Raw genomic sequence first — 27,314 nt, forward strand, 5'->3', positions numbered from 1 at the left:
TGATCATGGTTTTAACAACGTCCGGTGAAAAACCTGCTTGGGTCAAAACCCAGGTCTCAATGGCCACGCCGTCAAATTGAGAGCCCCTGAGTTCTGGTGGAAGAACGGACCTTGTGACAGGAGGTCGGGACGTGTGGGGAGACACCAGGGGGCATCTGCTGTGAGTTGCACGACGTCGGAGTACCATGTACGCCTGGGCCAGTCTGGAGCGATCAGAATGGTGGGAACACCCTCTTGTTTGATCTTCCTCAGGACTCTGGAGATCAGGGGGAGGGGTGGAAAAATGTACAGAAGCTGGAACTGGGTCCAGTCCTGAACCAGGACATCTGCTCCGAGCGACCGCGGATCGCGCGTCCTGGCCATGAAATTGGGAACCTTGGCCTTGAGATGGGATGCCATCAGATCCACGTCCGGGGTCCCCCAACGATGACAGATCTGACAGAAGACTTCGGGATGGAGAGACCTGGAGCCACTGTGTCTCTTCCTGGAGGGGGACGACCGAGTGCTATGTGAGGACGCAGATGAATGCGACCTGTGGGTCCGCTTACGTCTGAGACTGTCGGAAGTGGCATGTCCCCGAGATTTAAACGCATGACCCCGGACCTGCTAGCGCGGCTGGTCTCCCATTTGGGTTCCGGCCAAGGCTCAAGCTGCTTAGCAGCCGCCACCTGACGAATGCAGTCACGCTCGGCCTAGAACGGCCGGTGGCCTGGGTAACGTTCATAGCCGAGACATGACCCTGCAAAGCCTGCAGTAGTGTAGAGGTAAGGCTATGTATGGACTGTGTTATAGACTGCAACATCTGAGTAGCCCATTCCGGTATGGAAGAAGACGCAGAAGCGTTGGTTCTGACCCAGTGTTTTGGACTCAGTCCCGGCAGTGTGGGTCCGTGCTGCCCCTGGGGAGTGGTCTTGCAGGCTGTGCAGAATGCCCTTGCCTGGTTTTCTTCCTTGAGCCCAGCATCATGCACAGAGGCTGGCTAGCAGGGGTCCTACAGGGGCTATGCAAAGGGGAGAACTTATAGGTAATATGAATGCACAGCTGAGTAAAGAGAACCCAGCTGTGATCTTACCCCATACCAGTGTTCCCTTAAGTCCAGCGCCGACAAATCACAGTCCTGTGCCCCCCGGAGACTGTTGTATGGCTGTCAGCTATGTTTCCTGCTGCAGCAAGATGGCCACCGGGATTCTGAGGTGGAGGGGGAAGGGGGCGGAGAGCTGAAAAGGGCGCGCTGAGCTATGTAAAAGCGCGCCCTTCCTGCCTCGATCCGCCCCTTCTATGACACTGCAGAGTGTCATTTTCGTCATCTGGGGGGCGGGTCGGGGGCGGGAACAGGGCGGCGACTTCGGCTAGGCCGAAGCCGCGGCCTAAATTTGATACCTCATGCCCAGAAGGGCTCCAGGACGGCGCGGTTGTCCAGGGGGGGGGGGGGGGTCGGATTCAAACCAGACCCCCCCCCCCCCCCCCCCCCGGATTGAACGGCAGGCTAGCGGTGGGGACATGAGCGCCACCTGGGCCCTGTGGGGGGTCCCTTTGAGGCGCTATGCAGCTGGTGCTGCCACAGCGACAGGGGCGCAGGGAGCCCTGTCTCTGACAAGTGCCATGCCTGCCTGCACATCCCCCGGTCCCAACAGGAGCCCGCAGCTGGGCTGGGGTCCCTGGACTTGTAAGTGGCCGAATGGTGCCTGATACAGGCCCTACCTGCGGTGTCTCAACCTAATGCCCCCAGAGGGGGATTAGGGAGGGTGCTGCTGTCACCGTCAGGGGGGCTTCATCCTATCCTCGACCTCAACCCAGAGCCCAAGGGAACTGGGGAAGGAGGGTCTCGACTTCGAGCCAGTACCCGAGGGACTGGGGAAGGAGCGACATGGGGAATAGCCGTCTCGACCTCAACCGGGTACCCCTTAATAGGGGACCGAGGAGGGAGCCATGCCGGGAGTCTCGCTGGGGACCCGCTTTTCTTCATCTGTAATCCGTTGAAAAAAAAATCAAGGAAAAAAACAGAGTAAAAACTCTTAGGTGTGCCTCCTTGCGACACTAAGCAAAAACTGGAGAAGGCTGACGCCGTCCAGGGGTGTATACTGCAGAGGAGGAGCCAAAGTTAATCTTTTTCAGATTATGCATAGTGTCGCCTCCTAGTGGACAGCAGCATAACACCCACGGTTCTGTGTCCCTCAATAAGGCGACAGAGTAATAAGGTGATTCAATTTTGTATTTCTATATTTACATTTTTTAATTATTTTTTTTTGAAGACTTGAACCTGACAGTCAATAGCTTACACTATAATACCAAAATATAGAAGCCCATAGAAGTCTTTTATGAACGTCAGTATTAGGTCTGCTCAGCAACACGGTCAAGGCAAGCACGTAGATCTACAGCGGACACTCCTTGCCACAAGCAACTCATCCGGTACCCAGCGTTCACAGGAGAAAGGTGTGTGGTACAACATGTGACTTGGGAACAAAAATTCAGCAGGTTCTTGACAGTCATGTCGATTTCGTGTGCCGAACTGTGACCGTGTTGACAATCGTGCCACGCAATATCAAAAAGTATCGCTCAAGTCTACACACACTAGTAGGCTGCGAAAAATGAGGTTGAATGAACTCATGGAGATCAACATCCAACACTGCGGAGACATCACATGTGATGGTGTCTCCGCATTGTTGGATGTTGATCTCCATGAGTTCATTCATCCTCATTTTTCACAGTCTTCTACTAGACATTGCTCCTACTGGCCAGTTTCCTACTCCACACTGATGAGGGGCAATACCCCAAAACAGCTATCTGTGGATGGATACCATGTTTTGGCATAGGTGGTTTCCTTCATTGGAGACTGCCCTTCCCATGGTTGTTCCTTCCCGGGGAAAGACCTGGCCAGTCATTGCTTGCGTTGAGAAACATGTGATGGTGTCTCCGCGGCTTGTGTTTTACACACTAGTAGGGTCACACCTACCTTCAAGTCGATAACTAAAGATTGGACAAGATGAAATATGACCGAATTATCCTCCCAATTGACATATGTGGAAGCCTTGCACAACTTGACACAAGCAATTGCAGCACTCTCAGTCAGTGGTTTTCCTACTCCATGCCCAGTTAAAGCTTTCCTGAGGTTTTCAAGAAACAGTTTCTGCAAATAAAGTTTTCATTTGTGTTAAAGTAACAAATTACAGTTTACAATTAATTAATTGCATGCATGCAGAGGTGACCAGAGGGATTAAACAGTTTAATGCAAAAAGAAATAAGATGGATGGAAAATGAGGTATGAGCTTTAATTTGAAACTTGTAGTATAAACATGGGAATATGGTTGCACCCACTTACCTTGTTCATTTTATTTTCTTCTACAACTTCCTTAGAAATATCCTGGATAATTTCAGGACAAAGTACTAAGAGTATTATCTGTAAGGGCCACACAGCTACTTTTCGCTTGTTGCTTTCAGCAAAACTGTCCACCAGATCAAATAACTTCTCTGCACAGTCTGGAGGAACACAAAGTAACAAAAACATTATTTCCATAATCAGAGTGCACATAAACCTATAAAATCAGACCATGTGTGTATGCCAATCTACAAGTTTAAACAGGCTTCAAATCAGTCTCTTCCACAATAAACTTCAGAATACGACCAACAGTTTATCGGATTATATCAAACAGATTCGCTGACAATTGTGAAAATTAGATGTGTTTTGTGTGTAAATTCATTTTTCTATGAAGTCTTACCTGCCATATCGGTCTGCGGTCTCTGGTACAATTTGGTGAATTCATCGGGATAATTTTCTACCCAATTCCAGAATGCCTGCAAAATGCATGAAATGCTAATAAAATTGACCTGTTAGGAAGTCACATCACTTTACAGTGACAATAATGAAATCAGCCTGCTTTAGGCCACAGCACGAGTTAAGAATATAAAAGCAATGTAATAGACAAACTATTACAAATCATGCTTCATAAAGGGATTAGAATAGCTCATTAAAATTGGATCAGTAGGGATGTGAAATCTGCCACCCCTACCCGTTATCAGCTAAGGTGGTGGGTGTACTGCAATTCAGCTCCTGTCCCTTTTAAACAGAGCTGAGCTGCAGTTCTCACCACCTCAATTAACTAAATTCTGTTACATCCAGGTGCTGCCAGAGAGGATAATTGGGAGTGCCAGGTGTCAGACCTCCGCCAATCTGATACTGATGACCTATCCTAGGAACTGGTCATCTAAAGTCATGGCCAAAAGTATTGGCACCCTTTAAATTGTTCCAGAAAATGAAGTGTTTCTCCCAGAAACTGATTGCAATTACACATGTTATTATACACATTTATTTCCTTTGTGCGTATTGGAACAGCACACAAAAAAACAAACTGGAAAATTTCACACAACCCCCCTTATATCTCACAGACAATGTCAGATGAACACCAACAGGCATTAAGGGTATGTGCACACGTTACGCATTTGGTGCAGAAATATCTGCATCTCTTGGCAAGAAAAATGCAGAGACAAAAATGTGCATTTTTTAATGCTTTTTTGCAAGCATTTTTATTTCAGATTTTCACCACTCAGTAGTACGAATGAAATCTGCAGCAAAAACGCTGAAAAAAGGAGATTTTTGTGTACTCACTGTAAAATCTCTTTCTCTTAGCCTTTAATTGGGGGACACAGAACCGTGGTGTTATGCTGCTGTCCACTAGGAGGCCACACTATGCATAATCTGAAAAAGATTAACTTTGGCTCCTCCTCTGCAGTATACACCCCTGGACGGCGTCAGCCTTCTCCAGTTTTGTGCAAAAGCATTAGGAGGAAAATACCAGAAACATAACCATGCCTGTAAGGCGGCTACTATAAACGAGCTCAAACAACAATATGAGAACCCAACCATAACAACGGCCCGCAAGGGCAACAGGGTGGGAGCTGTGTCCCCCAATTAAAGGCTAAGAGAAAGATTTTACGGTGAGTACACAAAAATCTCCTTTACTCTGTCGCTTTATTGGGGGACACAGAACCATGGGACGTCCCAAATCAGTCCCTGGGTGGGAAGCAGTGGACGAATATTGTGCTGACAGTCCTCTAGACTTGGGGTACTGCCGCCTGCAGGACCCGTCTACCCAGGCTCGCATCCGCTGAGGACTGGGTATGCACTCGGTAGTGTTTTGTAAATGTGTGCAGGCTAGTCCAAGTGGCTGCCTTACACACTTGATGTGCCGAGGCTTGATGCCGAATGGCCCAAGAGGCCCCTACCGCCCGTGTAGAGTGTGCCGTGATACCAGCCGGAAGAGAATTGTTGAGGCGGTAAGCCTCTTGAATGGTGGACTTGATCCACCTAGCAAGGGTGGCTTTGGAAGCCGGTAAGCCCTTGCGAACGCCTTCTGGAAGAAGGAAAAGTGAATCAGACTTCCGGAAAGGAGCAGTCCTAGACACGTAAACACGCAATGCCCTGACAAGGTCAAGCGTATGCAGAGCCTTCTCCACCCTATGAACGGGAGCCGGGCAAAGGGACGGTAGTGAGATTTCCTCATTGAGGTGGAAGCTGGACACAACCTTCGGAAGGAAGGATGGGACTGTACGTAGAACCACCTTGTCCTGATGAAAAACCAGGAAGGGTTGTCTGCAGGAAAGAGCTGAAAGTTCAGACACCCTGCGTAGCGAGGTGATCGCCACCAGGAAAACCACTTTTTGTGATAGAAAGCGGAGTGAGACCTCCTTAAGGGGTTCAAAAGGAGGTGACTGTAGTGCTGTCAAGACCAGGTTGAGGTCCCACGTCTCCAACGGACGTTTGTAGGGGGGAACCAATCGGGAAACCCCTTGGAGAAAAGTCTTCACTTGCGGCTTGTTAGCAATACGCCTCTGAAAGAGCACAGAAAGCGCTGACACCTGGCTCTTCAGCGAGCCCAGGGATAGCCCGGCGTCCAGGCCTGACTGAAGGAAACTGAGGACCCTTGGAAGAGAATAGGTGAGTGGGATCTGCCCACGAGATTCGCACCATGTGAAGAAAACCTTCCAGGTACGATAGTAAATCCTGGCTGAAGTTGGCTTTCGAGCCCTGATCATGGTTTTAACAACTTCCGGTGAAAAACCTGCTTGGGACAAAATCCAGGTCTCAATGGCCACGCCGTCAAATTGAGAGCTCCTGAGTTCTGGTGGAAGAACGGGCCTTGTGACAGAAGGTCGGGACGTGTGGGGAGACGCCAGGGAGCGTCTGCTGTGAGTTGCACGACGTCGGCGTACCATGTACGCCTGGGCCAGTCTGGAGCGATCAGGATGGTGGGAACTCCCTCTTGCTTGATCTTCCTCAGGACTCTGGAGATCAGGGGAAGAGGTGTAAAAATGTACAGAAGCTGGAACTGGGTCCAGTCCTGAACCAGGGCATCTGCTCCGAGCGACCGCGGATCGCGTGTCCTGGCCATGAAATTGGGAACCTTGGCATTGAGATGGGATGCCATTAGATCCACGTCCGGGGTGCCCCATCGATGACAGATCTGACAGAAAACTTCAGGATGGAGAGACCACTCCCCCGAGTCCATTCCTTGTCGGCTGAAATAGTCGGCTTCCCAGTTGTCCACAACCGGAATGTGGACCGCAGAGAGTACCGACCTCGCATTCTCCGCCCATTGTAGGATACGTGTTACTTCTGTCATCGCCTGGATGCTGTGGGTGCCGCCTTGATGGTTCACGTATGCCACTGCCGTGGCATTGTCCGACTGTACTCTGATATGAGAGTCTGCTAGCAAGTGATGGAAGGCTTCGCCAGGAAGATGGCCCGAATTTCCAGGATGTTGATGGCATGGTCGCTTCCATTGGTGACCACCTGCCTTGCGCTCTGTGATGCAGGTGCACCGCGCCCCAACCTATAAGGCTTGCGTCGGTGGTCAAAACCTTCCATTGACCGGAGAGAAAGGATTTTCCCCTTGCAAGCGAGGTTGGCTCGAGCCACCAGTGCAGGGACCTCCTGGTTTTTGCTGATAACCGGAACTTCCTGTTGAGGGAGAACGGATTCCTGTCCCAGGACTTGAGGATGGCCAGTTGAAGGGGTCTGAGGTGAAACTGGGCAAACGGTACCGCCTCCATTGCTGCTGCCATCCTGCCAAGTACTCTCATGGCATACCGGAGAGATCTGGGGGACTTGCCGAGGAGTGTGTGAACTCCCAGACGGAGAGCCAGTGCCTTGTCTCTGGGGAGAATCACCAGACCCTTGGAGGTGTCGAATAACATCCCCAGGAAGGTCAGAGACTGACTCGGGGTAGTCGAGGACTTCTGTAAATTGACTAACCATCCCAGGCGCCTCAGAGTGTCGATCATGAGCGAGACGTTGACCTCGCAGTCCTTGAGGGTGGGGGCCTTGATAAGAAGGTCGTCCAGGTATGGAACGACTACTATGCCTCTGGAGTGCAGAACGTCCATGGTAGATGCCATGACCTTTGTAAATGTTCTGGGAGCCGTGGCGAGACCGAACGGGAGGGCCACAAACTGGTAATGGTCTTGGTCGATTGCGAATCTGAGGAACCTCTGATGGGCGGGAGCAATCGGTATATGCAGGTATGCGTCCTGTATGTCTATGGAGGCGAGATATTCTCCTTTTTCCATGGACGCAACGATTGACCGGAGGGATTCCATGCGAAAGTGACGAACTCGAACATACTTGTTGAGTTGCTTGAGGTCTAGTATGGGTCGGACGCTGCCTCCTTTCTTGGGCACCACGAACAGGTTGGAGTAGAACCCTCGGAAGCGCTCTTCTGCTGGGACCGGCACTATGACTCCTGCTTGCAGGAGGGAAGAAACCGCTTGACGGAAGGCCTGAGCTTTGAGCGGGGATTTTGGAGGGACAGAGGGAAAAAACCTGTGCGGTGGGCTGGTAGTAAACTCGATTTTGTATCCTGAAGACACTATTTCCTTGACCCACTTGTCTGTAAAAGGCAGTCAGACCTGCTGAAAGAGTAGCAGTCGTCCGCCTAAAAGTGGGGTGTCTTCCGGAGGGCATGAGTCAAGTTGAGGGAAAAGTCTGAGGTTTTCCTCCTTTAGATTTCGCTTGGCTTACCTTTGACTGCCAGTTCCTGTCCGGCCTCTGTGCCGCACGTGTGTTGTCCCTGTGGGGGGAACGACTACGGTTTTGTGCTGGGCGTGAGACGGACCAGCCTGAAGAATTCCGAAAGGATAGGAAACGAGATCGATTACGCCTTTTAAACGTGCGTTTTGGTCTTAGTTGAGGGAGGGAAGTACTTTTGCCCCCAGTAGCATTGGATATCATTGTATCCAGCTTTTCACCGAAAAGACGGCCACTGAAGTACGGGAGATTTGTTAGGGACTTTTTTGAGGCCGCATCCGCTTTCCATTCTCTTAGCCAGAGAATACGCCGGATTGTGATGGCGTTTGATGCTATTGCCGCTACCCCTCTTGCAGAGTCCAACGCTGCATGGACCATGTAATCTGTCACCACTGCAATTTGCACCGCCTGGTCCGCCAGCTGAGGATTTGAGGCTTGAAGGCCCTTTTGCAAGAGATCAGCCCAGGCCATGATGGCCTTGGCTGCCCAAACTGATGCAAATGCGGGAGCCAGAGAGGCACCTGCCGCTTCAAAGATTGAACGAGCCATGCGTTCAACCTGTCTGTCTGCTGTGTCCTTGAGGGTTGAACTGTCCGGCAGCGAGAGAAGCGTTTGTGCTGCTAGTCTAGAGACTGGAGGGTCCACTTCAGGCGGATCTGTCCAATCCTTGGTGTCTTTCTGTGGGAAGGGGTACTTTGCTTCCAAATAACTTGCGATTGGCAAATTTTTTCTCAGGCTGCGAAAAATGCTTAGAAAGGATTTTTTGAAATTCCGGGTGATTAGGGAAGACCTTCGATGGTTTCTGAACACTTTCAAAGGAAATCTTGTGTTCTGGTGCATCCGGGGTTGGATCTGAAATGTCCAGCACCCGAAGGATGGAAGAGACGATATCCTCAACTATCGCAGTATTGCCAGGGGGACAAGGGAGCAGAGCGGTCTCTGTTTCGTTATCCGAGTTGGAGTCACATATGCCCTCTGAGTCTTGCGCATCACTAAGGAGCTCCCTAGCGGGCGAACTAGAGCGGAGGTTTTCTCTGGTCTGGGATCGTTGTGGAGATCCGCATTGTCTTTCCCTATCAGGGGACGGCCTCGGTGACCTGGAGCCACTGTGTCTCTCCCTGGAGGGGGAAGACCTATTGCTATGTGAGGACGCAGATGAACGCGACCTGTGGGTCCGCTTACGCCTCGAACTGTCGGAAGCGCCCTGTACGTGAGACCGGACGTCCCTTTGCTGGGTAACGTTCATAACCGAGACATGACCCTGCAGAGCCTGCAGTAATGTGGAGGTCAGGTTATCTATAGACTGTGTCAGACTGCGACATCTGAGTTGCCCATTCCGGCGCAGTAGCGGTCGCAGAAGCGTTGGTAGGGACTTCTTGGGGTTCTGCTCCGGTTTTTTGGGTACAGTCTCGGCAGTGCGGGTACGTGCTGCCGCTGGGGAGAGTGACCTTGCAGGCTGTGCAGACTGCATAAAAGCAGTCTTGCCTGGTTCTTTTCCTTGAGCCCGACATAGTACCTAGGCTGATTAATAGAGGCCCTACAGGGGTATCTACGCAGAGGAAAGGAGGAGAGCGCTATAGGTTATAGGAATTCACAGCTGAGTACCAGAACCCAGCTGTGATCTTACCCCACCGGTGCTCCCCTTAGGTCCAGCGCTGATAAGCCCCACGTACTGTGCCCCCCAGAGACTGCTGTGCTGCCTTCCTTCAGGTGCAGCAAGATGGCCACCGGATTCTGAGGTGGAGAGGGAAGGGGGCAGAGAGCTGGAAAAGGGCGCGCTGAGCTATGTAAAAGCGCGCCCTTCCTGCCTCGATCCGCCCCTTCTGTGACACTGCAGTGTCATTATCGTCATCTGGGGGGCGGGGCGAATCGCGGGGAAAAGGCGGCGGCTTTGGCTAGGCCGAATCCGCGGTCTGAATTAGAGGCCTGATGACCAGGAGGGCTCCAGAGTGGCGCGGTAGTCCGGGAGGGGGTCGGATTTGCACCGGACCCCCCCCCGGAATGGGCGACTGGCTAGCGGTGGGGGCAGCAGGGCTAGCGGTTCCTGTGTGGGGGGTCCCCGGAGCGCCATGGAGCCACTGCTGCTGCAGAGGCAGGGGCGCAGAAAGCCCTGTCTCTGCTGTGCCACGTCTGCCTGCACCCTCCCCCGGCCCCAGCAGGATCCCATGGCTGGTCTGGGGTCCCTGGTGCAGAATGCTGTCTGTACTCCGACCCTACCTGCGGCGTCTCAACCTAATGCCCCCTGCGGGGGATTAGGGAGGGTGCGTCTGTCACCGTCAGGGGGTCTTCATCCTTGCCTCAACCTCAACCCAGACCCTGAAGGGGGTTGGGGAAGGAGGGGGGGGGTCTCAACTTCGGACCAGTACCCGAGGGACTGGGGAAGGAGCGACATGGGGAACCGCCATCTCCACTTCAACTGGGCACCCCTAAAAAGGAGGCCAAGGAAGGAGCCATGCCGGGAGTCTCGCTGGAGACCCACTTTTCTTCATCTGTTCCGACGAAAGGAAAAAAAAAAAGAAAAAGGTGTGCCTCCTTGCGACACTAAGCAAAAACTGGAGAAGGCTGACGCCGTCCAGGGGTGTATACTGCAGAGGAGGAGACAAAGTTAATCTTTTTCAGATTATGCATAGTGTCGCCTCCTAGTGGACAGCAGCATAACACCACGGTTCTGTGTCCCCCAATAAGGCGACAGAGTAATTGACACGCTGCAAATTTAAATCTGCAAGTCACAAATAAGCAAAGTGTGCATGAGGCTTCAGGATTCTCATTCACTTTGCTGGAGTCAGGGTATCCTTCAGGTTTTGTGACAAATCGGCATAGGAAAAAAAGCAACAAATCTGCAACGTGCACAGGCCCTTAATATTCGTCTAGCCTTGTGAAAACCTGCGGGTTCAATGTTCATAGTCTGCTTAAGGCTAGTTTCACACTAGTGTTTTTGAGCGCAGCGACGGCCTGCGCACGGCCGCCACTAAGCCCCGCCCCCGCCGGTAGCTCCGCCTACAGGCGCATGACGCTGCATGCGCCCTGCGTCCCCTATCTTTATCACTGGGGGCGCAGGCCGTGCGCAGTATGCATTTGGCGGCGCATGCGTCCTTTTGACGGTGCGCCGACCTGCGCCAAACGCAACCTGCTGCAGTTTGGTTGCGCCGGCGCACCGTCAAAAAGCCGCATGCGCCGCCAAACGCATACTGCGCACGGCCTGCGCCCCCAGTGGTAAAGATAGGGGACGCAGGGCGCATGCAGCGTCATGCGTCGGTACGCGGAGCTACCGGCGGAGGCGCGGCAGGGGGCGGGGCTTAGCGGCGGCCGTGCGCAGGCCGTCGCTGCGCTCAAAAACGCTAGTGTGAAACTAGCCTAACATTGCATTTCTGCATCATGATAAAAATAAAGAACAATTCATGAAATGACCATAGCAATAACATTAGAAAATCTACCTTTTCAAGACTATTGATAACTGCCAGTTGTGCCACCTTCTTCAGCGTCTTAAACTTGAAGACGGTCTCTAAAAAATTAAAAATTAAGTTATCGAGGCTGTACCAGAACAGTTTATCACATAACTGCATCGCCTTATGGGACAAAATAGCACACTATCGGGAATCAATGGCATACAGAGACCCCATTCCACTAACCTTGTAAAAGTCTTTTAAGTTTTGCGCAGTCCACATTGATGTACTGTATCAAATCTATATCGTGAACATCAGCATTGTCCTCTGAGCAAACTGTCAGTTCTTGTAGCCTTTACAGAAGAAAAAAATGCAAATTTGCAATAAAATGCACAGAAGTCCCCAAAATGTACAGTCATGCCCAAACATTGGACACAAATTTAGTTGTTTTTTTTTACCTTTGCTGATTCAGTTTTTATAGTTCCATTTTGTATTAACTCTAGATGGCAAGCGTGATCAGATGAATTGCAGAAAACTGCAGTGATTAATTGCCATGAAAAGTAACAATCACAAAAAAACATTTCCACTAAATTTCATCCCCGTCACAAAATTATTTAACATACCTTATTTTTCGGACTATAAGACGCACTTTTTCCCAAAAAATTTTGGTGGGAAATGGAGGTGCTTCTAATAGTCTGTACTTACTAGGAGAGCGGCAGCAAGTTATCTGTGTGATCTGAAACACAGCCTAGCTGTCAGTGGGAAATACAATCCAAGCGTATCGCTGCATGTTGCAGCTTCATCAGGGGAAGTGTAAGGAAAATCAGACAAGAGCTCAAATATATCGGATATAAAATTAAATGAATGGTTACTGGTACTTGAGAGCACTCAGAAGAAAAGGGAAAATGTCTGTATATTCAGCTAGTAAATGCATTTCAGAGGTAAGCACCTGTAGTAGATGGGAGTCTAGCTAGTAAAGGCCATCACCCAGCTAGTACAGTATACCTCATTGTGAAAACACGAGTAGGCGAACACGGCGCACACGCAGTCAATATTGCGCAAGCGTGGATCTATCCGACCGTGCACACGTACAAACACAGGAAATAAGAGCATGAGCCGGTTAGCTAATGTTGATGGCCTGGGCATGTCAGCCAAAACTAGATGAAATCCAGATAGATACATAAGAAATGTATGCACAGCGCATGCAATGATGGCGCAGTATACTAGAATGCAAGCACTGATGACGCAAATTTATACAACACGAAGGATTGCCTAGCACTGTTGACATAATGTTACTGCTGCAGCCTGTTAAAGATTGGTGCAACAGCAGAGAGGCAGTACTGAACCAAGGAGAAACGAGTATGGAACAGTAAAGTATTAAACAGGACAAACTCCTACCAACACAATAATGTATCATTCCTATCTCCCTATGTAATAATTCACATTAATTTTTGCAAACTTCACTAGAAAAATCTCACACCTTGTAGAAATACGACTGAAAACCGCAGTGAAATTATTACAGCTTAACGAAAACAGGACTCCTGATGCAGAAATCCGGAGCTCGGCAGCATGCTGGTTGCCCTCTCGATGGGTATGAATAAAATGGCAAATCTCAGGTAGCAGCTGCTTCACAAACATCGTCTCGTCCAATCGCATACAGTCTTTTGGTTGCTGAAAAGAGAAAAAAGTTCTTGTGGTGAAACAAATGAGTAAGTATGTGTTTACAGGACTTAATAGCAAAACCAAAGATAGCAAATTTTCCAAATTGATTCATCACTCATGAAACTTGTAAAATGAACAACATCTGGTAACGATATTCGTTGCCTTATACTTTGGTTATACATATACAAATGGTGGGCTTTAAAACCGCTTAGTTTCACAAGCCCAATCAACAACTCTTCACTTATCCCGGAAGGCACTGGGAATATGCAAATTCTCTCCTCAGGACTCTTCAAGCCCAATCAGCAATCTCCACTCAGAACTCATGATCTGCTATTAATGAGTGGATATTGCCCTCATCAGGTCTGGAGTTAGACTACAAATGGATGGAGTAATATGCCACAATATTAAAACCTATGAAGGCACATTGTGATCAAGGGACATAAGCGTGGAGTAAATTGATTAGCAGGGCACACGAATACCTGCTGGAATTTCAGTGCCTCTTCCGATTAGTAGGCCAGGTGCCACATAATCGAAGCATGACACAGGTATGATGTCCCACTGAGTATACTAATCAGAAGAGGCACAGGTGACGTCAGCAAAGCTCTGGTATGGCAACCACAGACCACCAACATGGTTGCTGGATCAGGGTCTTGTAAATTATTTTGCTCAACTCTAATGGGTGTCTTTACCCTCCCCGGGATCTTTGCTTATTTAACAAGTAGTTGATAACAATCAACAGTTTCTTTTGGCATTAAGGTAATTCAGTCAGTGACACTTTACTCCGCTGTGGTATGCATGTGTCTCTTGTCAATAAAATTGTCATGAAAGCCAACATTTATATCCAATTCTACAGTTGCACTTGAAGCCTTTTTTTTCCCCATCAATGTGGCTATTTGAGGGTGTGTCTATAGAGAGAGTGTATATATCTCGAGAGATCAATAATAAGGCTAAGTGCACACGTACCGGAACTCTCGCGGAAATTACCGCGAGAATTCCGGAATTCCAGTCCGCTGGGAAAATCACATTTTAAATTCCTGCGATTTTCCCGCGGAAAAACTAGCATTTTGCAAGCGTAATTAGCTTGCAAAATGCTAGCGTTTTCCAAGCGATCTGTAGCATCGCTTGGAGAACTGATTGACAGGTTGGTCACACTCGTCAAACATAGTGTTTGACAAGTGTGACCAACTTTTTACTACTGAGGCCGCCTATGCAGCATCAATAGTAAAAGATAGAATGTAAAAAAAAATAAAAAATTGTTATTCTTACCCTCCGACGTCCCGCGCAGCCATTCCCAGTAATCCTTTGCGAAAATGCCCACGATGACGTCCGTTCTCGCGGGATCGCGATGTCTCGCGGTCATTCGCGATGACGTCGCGCGAATGACCGCGAGACTTTGCGATCCCGCGAGAACGGACGCCATCGCGGGCATTTTCGCAAAGGACTACTGGGAACGAGAGCGTGAAGAGAAGCGGGAAGACTGCGCGGGACGTCGGAGGGTGAGAATAACAATATTTTTTATTTTTAAATTCTATTTTTTACAGGGATATGGTACCCAAAGCCCGGAGGACAGTCTCCTCTCCTCCGGACCGTGGGTACCATCCGCGAATGTTCTGCTTACTTTCCGCATGGTGTGCAGAGCCACATGCGGGAAGTAAGCGGAACAATGCATTCCTATGGGTGCGGGATCGCCGCGATTCCGCAAATTAATGAGCATGCTGCGGTTTTTACCGCGAAGCGATTCCGCCGCGGTAAAAACCGCAGCATTAGCACAGCATTGCGGAATCCCATAGGAATGCATGGGATGCTTATTTTTTGCGTTTTCACGGCAAAATCGCGCAGTTAAAACCGCCGCGGAAACGCGAAAAAAACGCCACGTGTGAACTCAGCCTTACCATTTCTAAAATATTTACATAATCTAATATTAACCCCTAATCTAGACTTCACGTCTAGATCACGTGAAGTCATTATTTCCCTCTACTCCTCTTGGTCAGACCTCATCTGGAATATTGTGTCCAGTTTTGGGCACCACATGTTAAAAAAGACATCAACAAACTGGAGCAAGTTCAGAAAAGAGCGACCAGAATGGTGACCGGTCTGCAAACCCTGTCTTATGAGGAAAGGTTGCAGGATTTGGGAATGTTTAGTTTGCAAAAGAGAAGACTGAGAGGAGACTTAATAGCTGTCTACAAATATCTAAAGGGCTGTCACATTGTAGAAGGATCATCTTTATTCTCATTTGCACAAGGAAAGACTAGAAGCAATGGGATGAAACTGAATGGGAGGAGACACAGATTAGATATTAGAAAAAACTTTTTGACAGTTAGAGTGATCAATGAGTGGAACAAGCTGCCACGAGAAGTGGTGAGTTCTCCTTCAATGGAAGTCTTCAAACAGAGGCTGGACAGATATCTGACTGGGATGATTTAGCGAATCCTGCTTTGAGCAGGGGGTTGGACCAGATGGCCCAGGAGGTCTCTTCCAACTCTACGATTCTATGATTCTATGACCCAGCCTATTTTGACCTTAATGACCTGGCCAATTTTTGCAATTCTGACCAGTGTCCCTTTATGAGGTAATAACTCAGGAACGCTTCAACGGATCCTAGCGATTCTGAGGTTGTTTTTTCGTGACATATTTGGCTTCATGTTAGTGGTAAATTTAGGTCGATAAATTGTTGCGTTTATTTGTGAAAAAACGGAAATTTGTCGAAAATTTTGAAAATTTCTATTCTGTTAAACCAGAGAGTTATGTGACACAAAATTGTTAATAAATAACATTTCCAACATGTCTACTTTACATCAGCACAATTTTGGAAACAAAATTTTTTGGGGTTAGGAAGTTAAGTGTTAAAAGTTTACCAGTTAAAAGGGTTAAAAGTTGACCAGTGATTTCTCATTTTTACAACAAAATTTACAAAATAATTTTTTTTTTTAGGAACCACCTCAGATTTGAAGTCACTTTGAGGGGTCTATATGGCAGAAAATACCCAAAAGTGACACCATTCTAAAAACTGCACCCCTCAAGCTACTCAAAACTACATTGAAAATTATTAACCCTTCAGCTGCTTCTCAGAAACTAAAGCAACATGGAAGGAAAAAAATGGACAATTTTTCCATCAAAAATTTTCTTTTAGCATCAATTTTTTCATTTTCACATGGGCAACAGGATAAAATGGATCCTAAAATTTGTTGGGCAATTTCTCCTGAGTACACCAAAATACCTCATATGTGGTCATAAACCATTGTTTGGGCGTACGGCAGGGCCCGGAAGGGAAGGAGCGCCATTTGACTTTTTGAATGGAAAATTACCTCCAAACGTTAGCAGATACCATGTCGCGTTTGGAGAGCCCTTGTGTGCCTAAACAGTGAAAAAAAAACCACAAGTGACCCCATCTTGGAAACTAGACCCCTTAAGGAACTTATCTAGATGTGTGGTGAGCACTTTGAACCCACAAGTGTTTCACAAGTTTATAACGCAGAGCAGTGAAAATAAATCATTTTCTTCCCCTCAAAAATAGGGATTTTTGTGTACTCACCGTAAAATACTTTACTCCGAGCCATTCATTGGGGGACACAGACAGTGGGTGTTATGCTGCTTGCCACTAAGAGGACACTAAGTAAACCAGAAAAACAGTTAACTCCTCCCCTGCAGTATACACCCTCTCGCTGGATGAGATATCTCCAGTTCAGTGAAAAAAGCAGTAGGAGCTTAAACAGTCAACAATAACCAAAACTATGTCAAAACCTAAGAATGCTACAAATGAGCCAGTAGGTTAAACAGGGCGGGTGCTGTGTCCCCCAATGAATGGCTCGGAGAAAAGGATTTTACGGTGAGTACACAAAAATCCCTATTTCTTCTACGCCTCATTGGGGGACACAGACCGTGGGACGTCCTAAAGCAGTCCCTGGGTGGGGAGCATACATCTGCTAATACTCCATGTACCACTGAGTCAACACTGATGTACTGCTGATTGCAGGATGCGTCTGCCGAGAGCTGCATCCGCAGAGGCCTGAGAATGAATTTGGTAATGTTTTGTAAAAGTATGCACACTGGACCAAGTCGCAGCCTTGCAGACATGTTCTGCCAAGGCCTGGTGCCGAATAGCCCAAGAGGCGCCCACTGACCGGGTAGAGTGCGCCTTCATCCCCGGTGGGACAGGCGCGTTCCTGACACGGTAGGATTTCTGAGTCGCCAAGCGAATCCACCTGACTAGCGTTCCTTTTGATGCGGCTAGACACTTCCTATGCCCCTCTGGAAGTATGAACAGAGCATCTGACTTGCAGAAGTGAGGCGTACGTGAGATCTACAATCTCAGCGTCCTAACCACATCCAGGTTGTGGAGGGCCTTCTCAATGCGATGGACTGGCGCCGGACAAAAGGAAGGCAAAACAATTTCCTCGTTGAGATGGAAAGAGGAGACGACCTTGGGCAGGAAGGACGGGGACGTCCTGAGAACTACCTTGTCCTGATGAAAATTCAGGAACGGAGAACGGAAGGACAGGGCTGCCAATTCCGAAACGCGTCTGATTCACGTAATTGCCACTAGAAAGACCACTTTCCAAGAGGACGGTCAATGACACGTCCTGCAGCGGTTTGAAAGGAGCCTCCTGTAAGGCCCCGAGAAACCAGGTTAAGGTCCCATGATTACAATGGCCTTCTATAAGAAGTCGCCACATGGGAAACTCCTTGAATGCACGTCTTGACCTGAGGTTTGGTGGCAATTTTGCGTTGGAAAAGTACTGACAAGGCCGAAATTTGGCCCTTGAGCGAGCTAAGCGCGAGGCTTGATTTTAATCCGGATTGAAGGAACTCCAATATGGCCGGAATGGAGATCATCAGAGGGGATCGACCATGATCCTTGCACCATGAAAAGAAGATTTTCCAGGTGCGGTGATAGATACACCTGGACACAGGCTTCCTAGCACTAATCATTGAGGAAATCAGGTAGTGAGAGAACCCAGCCTGTGCTAAAATCCAGGATTCAACAGCCACGCCGTCAAAGACAGGGCCCCGGAGTTCTGGTGGTAAATCGGGCCCTGAGAAAGCAGATCCGTGCGATCTGGAAGTCGCCAGGGGACGTCGGCGACTAGTTGTATTAGTTCTGCATACCATGCTCGGCCAATCTGCCGCGACTAGGATCACTGGTACACCCTCCACTCTGAACTTCTTGATGACCCTCGGAAGCAAGGGAAGAGGGGGATAGATGTACGGGAGCCGGAACCAGTGCCATGGCAGAACTATGGATCACGCGATCGGGTAATTAACCGAGACACCTTGTTTAGTCTGGAGGCCATGAGGTCCACATCCGGAGTCGCTCAACGCTGACAAATCTGCTGAAAGACTTCCGGATGAAGAGACCACCCTCCCGAGGCAATGCCTTGGCGACTGAGAAAATCTGCCGACCAATTTTCTACGCCCGGGATGTGAATTGCTGAGATGGGCGAATGGTTGGTCTCGGCCCAATGGAGGATGTGACTCACTTCGTGCATGGCCATCCTGCTCCGGGTACCTCCCTGGCGGTTGATATACGCTACAGCCATGGCGTTGTTGGATTGCATCCTGATGGGGTGACCTGCGAGGAGATGGTGTAAACTCCGTAGAGCAAATCTGATCGCTCGTATCTCCAAAATGTTGATGGGGAGATGTGACTCTCGGGTCGACCAACGACCCTGTGCCGTGTGATGACGAAAGACCGCACCCCAGCCGAGAAGACTTGCGTCAGTGGTTACTACCAACCATCTTACTGGGAGAAAAGACCTCCCTTGATTCAGGGAAGACCTCGGTGTCCACCACCTGAGGGCTTGCCTGACCCGCAGGGACAGAAGAATCCGACGGTCCAGGGAGAACGGGTTCTTGTCCCAAGCTAACAGCAACGCATGTTTAAGGGACGGATATGGAACTGTGCAAATGGAACTGCTTCCATCGCAGCCACCATCTTTCTGAGAACTCATGCTGAAACGAATGGAGTGAGAAGCTGGTTGGGAAACAGTCCGCACTGCCTGTTGTAAGGCTTGCGTCTTTTCTGGAGGGAGAAAGACCAACCCGCGGGAAGTGTCCAAGATCATTCCTAAAAAGGAAATCTGCTGAGCCGGTTTCGGGGAAGACCTTTCAAAGTTTATCTTCGACCCCAGCGCGAAAGTGTATTTACTGTTATCTCCATGGATTCCTCGCAGGCTGGAAGGGACGGACCCTTGATGAGCAGGTCATCCAGATACGGTAACACCACTACTCCCCGAGAGTGGAGAATGGCCATGACAGCCGCCACGACCTTGGTAAAGACCCTGGGGGCAGTGGCGAGTCCTAAGGGCAAGGTAACGAACTGGAAATGTTCCTCGTAAATTGCAAAACGCAGGAACTGCTGTTGGGGCGGGCAGATCGGAATGTGAAGGTAAGCGTCCTTTATGTCGATGGATGCTAGGAACTCTCCTTTTTCCATGGAAGCGACAATTGATCGGTGAGATTCCATTCGGAATCGCCGTACCCTGACAAACTGATTTAACAGTTTGAGATCCAGAATGGGTCGCATCGTCCCCTCCTTCTTTGGAACCACAAAAAGGTTTGAATAAAATCCTCTGAACCTTTCGTGATGAGGGACCGGAATGATGACTCCGTCCCTTAAAAGAGCCTGAACAGCCCGAAAGAAGGCTCTTGTCTTTCCCTTGGGGGGAGAGGAAAGGAAAAAGCCGAGTTGGAGGGGGAGAAGAAAATTCTATCTTGTATCCGGAGGACACCAGCTCCCTGACCCACTTGTCGTGGACGACCGCGAGCCAGGTGTGGCTGAAGGAAAGTAGGTGACCGCCAACTTTGTCAGTGTCCGCCGGATACCGCAACAAGTCATTGGGTAGATCTATGAGATCTGGCTCCCCTAGATCCAGGAGCCCTAGGCCTGAGTTTCCAAGAGCGGTTAGGTCTGTATGAGGACCTGGGAGCCTCTGTCTCCACGCGGGGACGGACCTGATCCGGAAGAGAAGGTAGAGGAGGACCAATTGGAATTGTTGCGAAAAGATCGAAAGCACGTTGGCTGTTGGTTGCAGAACGGCCTTTTGTTGAGGAAGGAATTTACTTTTTCCCCCGGTTGCATCAGAAATGAGCTGATCCATTTTCTCTCCAAAAAGACAACCCCTTTGAAAGGGGAGAGAAGTCAACGATCTTTTAGATGTGGCATCTGCTCGCTAGTCGAGGAGCAATAGGGCTCTTCTAATGGAGATCGCATTAGCAGCAGTTTGAGCAGCGCAATTGGCGGCATCAAAAGAGTCGTCCACTACAAAGTCTGCTGCGTGAATTATCTGCCTGGCGAACGTGGTTGCCTCCGGAGGAAGATTGGTGCCCTGGAAGGAAGTAATCAAGACTTCTGCCCAAGCGGCCATTGCCTTAGTGACCCAAATTGCCACGAAAGATGGAAAAAGCGCTGGTCCTGAAGCTTCAAAAATTGAACAGGCAAGGAAGTCAATCTGACGATCAGAGGGTTTTCTGACTGAGGAACCCTCAAATGGATAGGAGCGTTTTGAAGCAAGATGCGATACAGGAGGGTCCACCGGAGGGGACTGTAACCAATCCTTCATTAGGTCTGGATCAAAAGGGTATTTAGCCTGAGTAGACTTTTGCCCTGTGAACCGCTTATGCGGACGATCCCTATGTTTCTTGACAATTTCCTTAAAGTCCGGAGGCTGGTAAATAACCTGCGCAAATGCTTGGTTTTCTTAAGTGAGATAGGATGTGCTAGAGCGGCAACATTATCCTCATCCAACTTCAGAATCCTGTTGACTGATTCTATAAGAGAATCAAGCGACTCTTGATCAGTTGGGGGATTCTGACGTGCTGACGTGTCAGATTCGAATTCATAGTCGTGCTCGCTGAGAACTCCAGGAGAGAGAGCGAGAGACAGGAGTCGCAGATGCTGAGGCGCGAATGGGACTAGGGGACGCATCATGGGTCCGCTTTCTAGAGACCTGACCATCACTTGAACGAGTACGGCCCCTGCTGGTGGACGGTTCCCGGCCGACGCCAGAGCCTTCCTCGGGGGGGGGTAAGGACGCTTTCTGCCTTAAAGAGTCCTCCCAGAGGGAGAATATAGCCTGGGTCAGAGACTCCACCGACCGTGACAGGGACACAGCCCACTCCGGGGTATTAAATGCAGGAGGCCCGTCAGCAGAGGCAGCAAGGGGCGATTGAGCGCAGGTCGAGGCGCAGGCCGGGTCGCAGTCCGTGCATAACGGATTAGTCTGTGCACTGGGTAAGGCAGACTTGCAAGTGGTACACACGGTAAAAAACGCAGTGTGCTTTTTAGCAGCCCGTTTAGCCTCCTTAGACATAGCGCTCCTGAAAGGGTTAACGGCAGAGTCTGTCTGCAGATGCAGCTTACCCAGTCCTGTGCTGTGTCCCCCAGGAGGAATAGCGGTGGCCCTGCGGTGTCACCCGGTATCCGGCAGAATGCTCGCCGAGGTAAAAAGACATGGCCCCCGAGATTAGAATTGCGCGTCTCATCAAGGGGGAGAGGCGCCAAGACGAGGAGGCGGCGATAATAGCGAGGGCGGCGCTATTCAAATTGCGGTCTAGTAGGCAGGAAAAGCCGGGGGCTAAATTTTTGAGCCTACCTGCGGTAGGCGCCAGGGGCGGCGCTATTGAAATTGCAGCCTAGCAGGCCGGGAAAAGCCGGGGACTAAATTTTTCGGGCTGGGGGGGCCGCGATGGGAGGCCGGTGCACCGCCGCTGACGCCAAGTCAGCGCTTCTCCCGGGGGCCAGGACCCGACCCCGACCCCATACCTCAACTCCAGTGCTCAGCGCTGTCCAGGCCATTCATGCAGGCTCTCATCCTCCTGGGCTGATGTAGCAGAGCTGGAGGAGTTCTTAAAGGGGCATGCTCAATCGATCCTCCCTATGGTAAGGGGATGGAGAGCTATGGGACTGATTCAGGGCCTTCGGAAGCGTTGTCCAGTCTTCTCCCATCCGTGCGCCTCATATCCGTGGATTACTGTAACTTTTCCCCCGGTCATAAAGATCATCGCCATTATTGTCAGAGAAATCAGCCCCTAACGTCGTAGGAAAGTGTACGGGGAGGTATACTCCGTGTGCTTGCCTGTTGTTGGTTCGGGGGAGAGCAGGCCGTAGAAAGGAACAGTCGCCCCCTTCACTCCGTTAATTAAAAAATAAAAATTTACAGAAAATTCAAAAATAAAAAACGGTGAGGTCTGAAACCATACCCAAGTGCCTCCTACAGACACTAAGCATGAACTGGAGGTATCTCATCCAGCGAGAGGGTGTATACTGCAGGGGAGGAGTTAAACCAGAAAAAAAGTTACTTAGTGTCCTGCTAGTGGCAAGCAGCATAACACCCACTGTCTGTGTCCCCCAACGAGGCGTAGGAGAAATGATTTTTTAGCCCGCTATTTTTTATTTTCAGAAGCCTAACAGGAGAAACTGGACCACAAAAGTTGTTGTGCAATTTGTCCTGAGTACACCGATACCCCATATGTGGGGGGAACCACTGTTTGAGTGCATGGGAGAGCTCAGAAGGGAAGGAGCGCCATTTTGGAATGCAGACTTTGATGGAATGTTCTGTGGGCATCATGTTACGTTTACAGAGCCTCTGATGTGCCTAAACAGTGGAAACCCCCACAAGTGACCCCATTTTGGAAACTAGACCCCCCAAGGAACTCATCTAGATGTGTGGTGAGCACTTTGAACCCCCAACTTCACAGAAGTTTACAACGCAGAGCCGTGAAAATAAAAAAATCATTTTTTTTTCCACAAAAATAAATTTTTTGAGCCCCCCAATTTTTTATTTTCCCAAGGGTAACAGGAGAAATTAGACCCCAAAAGTAGTTGTGCAATTTTTCCTGAGTACGCTGATACCCCATATGTATGGGTAAACTACTGTTTGGGCACACGTCGGTGCTCGGAATGGAGGGAGCACCGTTTGACTTTTTGAACGCAAAATTGGCTGGAATAAATGGTGGTGCCATGTCACGTTTGGAGACCCTCTGATGCGCCTAAATAGTGGAAACCCCTCAATTCTAACTCCAATTCTAACTCCAACCCTAACCCCAACACTAATCTTAACCCCGACCCCAACCCTAACTCTAACTCTAACCCTAATGGAAAAATAAACATTTTCTTTATTTTATTATTTGTCCCTACCTATGGGGATGATAAAGGGGAGGGTTATTTACTTTTTTTTTTATTTTGATCACTGTGAGAGTTTATCTCAGTGATCAAAATGAACGAATCAATCTTCCAGCTGGCAGATTCGACGGGCGCACTGCGCCTACCAATTTGCAAGATGGCGGCGCCCATGAAGGTTCTGGGAGGGATACTGAGACGGACAAAGGGACATGGGAGGTACCGGGAGGGATTGGAAGGCGGGGGGAGCAGATGCTGATCGCCGCCATCAGCCGATCACCCTACTCAGTCAGGTGTGTGGGGGGGGGGGGGGGGGGTCGGATCTCGGTCTCCAGCCATGGCCTATGCTATTGCAGCATCGGCTATGGCTGGATTGTAATATTTCACTAAATTTCATTGTAAAAATTTCACTTTTTACAGCCAATCAGAGCGATCGTAGCCACGAGGGGGCTAAGCCACCCCCCACTGGGGTGAAGTACAAAGGGTCCTGTATGTGCGGGTATGATATATTATGATAGATATGACCTATAAAATTTATCCCTGATGTTTTTCGGTTTGTTATGATATATTCATACCATGTTTTTAGAAAAAAGCGGATCCGCCATATTTTTGGCGGATCCGTTTTTTTTTCCATAGACTTGAATTAGTGGTGGATTTTGACTGATTGTCATCCGTTGCATCCGTTTTTTGACGGATCCGTTTGAATTTTAGCGTCTGCCGTCTGGAATAGACGGACAAAGGAACTTTTTTTTTTTTTTTTTTTAGCGGCAGAGCCGCTATTTTAAACTGCGCATGGCCGGAAAAGCTCTCTCTCTCTCCAGACCTCTGTTCCTTTAAATTTCACACACTTCGTGGCTGCAGCGGAACCATCCAAAAAAAAAAAAAAAAAAAGAATGCGGTGCATCCGTTTTTTGCAAAGTGGAAACGGTTGTTTTTTCACACTGACGGTTTGCAACCGACGTTAAACAACTGAAGTGTGAAAGAGGCCTAAGGTGTATGGATCACACAAGTTACACAATGAAAATTTGGAAAGCCTGAAGAGCTCATCCCAGGAGAAACTTACAATGAACATTCAAGTGGACACACTTCTACTGTAAGGGGACGTGAATCAGCTAGTGTAAGCCCATATCATTAAATTTTACTTTACGGGCAATAACATGTTTAATTATCACAAGCACAAATTTGCATTATTTAGCATGGAAGAAATAAAAAGAAACATCAAGATAAGGCCTTAGAAATTTGGAATAGCAGGGAAGTTCGTTCAGGGTTATTAAACTAGGAAACACCTGCAAAAGCCATCTTTGCTGTCTGGCAATGACAAGATCAGCTGTTACAGGACACAGTAAGAAAACACATTGCACTTCTTCCTCCCTCCCTTACAGTCGAACACAATGCAAGCAATGGGAAATGTAAATTCACGCAGATATGCTCCATGGGCCAAATGGAGATAACTAATACGCAAAAATATATGATTTTTTTTGTGGAATATTCACAGCTGTCTGTGTGTCTCAGCAGGTCACTACCCACATTATGACACTTTTGACTAGAATTGCTTGCACCGAAAGAAGCTAATGCTGCTTACGAGAAATGGCTCATGGAAAAATATGCTTCCATTTTACACTGTGAGGCTGCGTTAACACGTCGCGTTTTTTTCACGTTTTCGCGGCGGTTTTAAACGTGCGATTTTGCCGCGAAAACGCAAAAAATAAGCAACCCATGCAACCTATGGGCAGAGGTCACATTAACGCCTGTCTGGGCGACTATGACGCACAGGCAGGCGAAAAAACGCCTTCAGATTAGTACGATCCACGGGACGCATCGTTCTAAGCTACAGTGGCAGCGGAGAAAGCAGCGGGGTTCAGATTGGAGCCGGCGGGAGCAGGACGACGCTTGGATGACTCAGCGGTTCCCAGCTCTGTGACCGCGGCGAGAGATGCAGCTCCAGCGATTGTAGGAGCGACCAGAAGACTGGGAGAAGCGGCGATGAAGATATCCGAGGCTGCAGAGGAGGTCCGGTGTTTAGGGGAAGCGGCGGTGAGTCTGACAGCAGCTGCGGGAGTGGCCAAGAACCCGGGGGTGGCGGCGGTGATTTTGTCAGCTGCTGCAGAGGAGGCGGCGGTGAGTCTGTCGGTGGATGCGGGAGCTGCTGGGAATCCAGAGGAGGCAGCGGTGTCTTCTTCAGCGGCTGCAGCCAGAAGACCGGAGAGAGCAGCGGTAAATTTAAAAATGGACGTGGGAGCCGCTGGGTGCATGGGGGAGGAAGCGGTGCTTTCTTCAGTGGCCGGGAAGTCGGGACAAGTGGCGGCAAATTTAAAAGTGGCTGCTGCCCCAGCTGAGAGCATAAGGGAAGCAGCGGTCGTCTCTTTAGTGGCTGCGGGAGCAGTCAGAGGAACAAGAGTGGCGGTTAATTCAAATGTGGCTGCAGGAGCAGATAGGAGCATAAAGAAGGAGACAATTATTTAATCAGCGGCTGCAGGAGCAGCCGGAAACTTGGTGGATACGGTGGGGGACTCATTGGCTGCCACGGGAAAGAACATTTGCTGGAGGGAAATAGAGATGAGTGGCTCAGCAGCGGGTTCGGGATTTGCTAAGATTTTGACTGACGCAGCGGCAGAACTGGCAGCGATGATAAGAGCAATCACACAACCAGCAGAGATAGGAACAGATGGGAGAGGGGCTCAGTATACTGCGGGGAGGAGGAGGAGGAGAGGGGCTCAGTATACTGCGGGGAGGAGGAGGAGAGGGGCTCAGTATACTGCGGGGAGGAGGAGGAGGAGGAGAGGGGCTCAGTATACTGCGGGGAGGAGGAGGAGGAGAGGGGCTCAGTATACTGCGGGGAGGAGGAGGAGGAGAGGGGCTCAGTATACTGCGGGGAGGAGGAGGAGGAGAGGGGCGCAGTATACTGCGGGGAGGAGGAGGAGGAGAGGGGCGCAGTATACTGCGGGGAGGAGGAGGAGGAGAGGGGCGCAGTATACTGCGGGGAGGGGGAGGAGAGGGGCGCAGTATACTGCGGGGAGGAGGAGGAGGAGAGGGGCGCAGTATACTGCGGGGAGGAGGAGGAGAGAGGCGCAGTATACTGCGGGGAGGAGGAGGAGAGGGGCGCAGTATACTGCGGGGAGGAGTAGGAGAGGGGCGCAGTATACTGCGGGGAGGAGGAGGAGAGGGGCGCAGTATAATGCGGGGAGGAGGAGGAGAGGGGCGCAGTATAATGCGGGGAGGAGGAGGAGAGGGGCGCAGTATACTGCGGGGAGGAGGAGAGGGGCGCAGTATACTGCGGGAAGGAGAGGGGCTCAGTATACTGAGGGGAGAAGGAGGAGAGGGGCTCAATACACTAAGGGGAGGAGGAGAGGGGCGGAGTATACTGCGGGGAGGAGGAGAGGGGCGCAGTATACTGCGGGGAGGAGGAGGAGAGGGGCGCAGTATACTGCGGGGAGGAGGAGGAGAGGGGCGCAGTATACTGAAGGGAGGAGGAGGAGAGGGGCGCAGTATACTGAAGGGAGGAGGAGGAGAGGGGCGCAGTATACTGAAGGGAGGAGGAGGAGAGGGGCTCAGTATACTGCGGGAAGGAGAGGGGCTCAGTATACTGCGGGGAGGAGGAGTAGAGGGGCTCACTGACCAATTTTAATTCATACAAATTGCATACTCCTCCGTGGTGAAAAATACTCCTCAAAAATATTGGGAGGAGTATTTTTACTCCTCTGAAAAATATGTAGCGCGACCTCTGCCTATGGGATTCTGCAATGCTGTGCCAATGCTGCGTTTTTTTCTACGGTGGAATCGCTTCACGGTAAATAACGCAGCATGCTCATTAATTTAGCTGAATCACAGCGATTACGCTCACATAGGATAGGAATGCATTGTTCTGCTTACTTTCTGCATGTGGCTGTGCCTACCATGCGAAAAGTAAGCAGAACATTTGCGGATGGTACCCACGGTCCAGAGAAGACTGTCCTCCGGGCTGTGGGTACCATATCCCTGTAAAAAATAGAATTAAAATAAAAATTGTTATTCTCACCTTCCGGCGTCCCGCGCAGCCTTCCCGCCTCTCTCCACGCTCCCGGCATCTTCCGGTCCCAGTAATCCTTTGCAAGAATGACCGCGATGACGTCGCAGTCTCGCGGGAGTGCAA

At 49.7% G+C, this 27,314-nt stretch overlaps 1 protein-coding gene across 3 annotated transcripts in view; it reads right to left on the reverse strand.

Annotated features, from left to right (window-relative positions):
- Positions 1–27,314, reverse strand: part of NF1 (neurofibromin 1) — a 419,128-nt gene that overhangs the window by 360,797 nt on the left and 31,017 nt on the right. For all 3 annotated transcript variants that reach the window (XM_073589728.1, XM_073589727.1, XM_073589726.1), the window contains exons 4-9: positions 12,884–13,074; positions 11,650–11,756; positions 11,455–11,522; positions 3,717–3,792; positions 3,320–3,477; positions 2,954–3,127 (exon numbers count right to left, since the gene is read on the reverse strand). In XM_073589728.1, the coding sequence (XP_073445829.1) occupies positions 2,954–3,127; positions 3,320–3,477; positions 3,717–3,792; positions 11,455–11,522; positions 11,650–11,756; positions 12,884–13,074 (774 nt within the window). The remainder of the gene's footprint in view (positions 1–2,953; positions 3,128–3,319; positions 3,478–3,716; positions 3,793–11,454; positions 11,523–11,649; positions 11,757–12,883; positions 13,075–27,314) is intronic.

The sequence above is a fragment of the Dendrobates tinctorius genome, unplaced genomic scaffold (genome assembly GCF_039654945.1).
Source record: "Dendrobates tinctorius isolate UK_male_01 unplaced genomic scaffold, ASM3965494v1 ptg000112l, whole genome shotgun sequence".
Taxonomy (NCBI): Eukaryota; Metazoa; Chordata; class Amphibia; order Anura; family Dendrobatidae; genus Dendrobates; species Dendrobates tinctorius.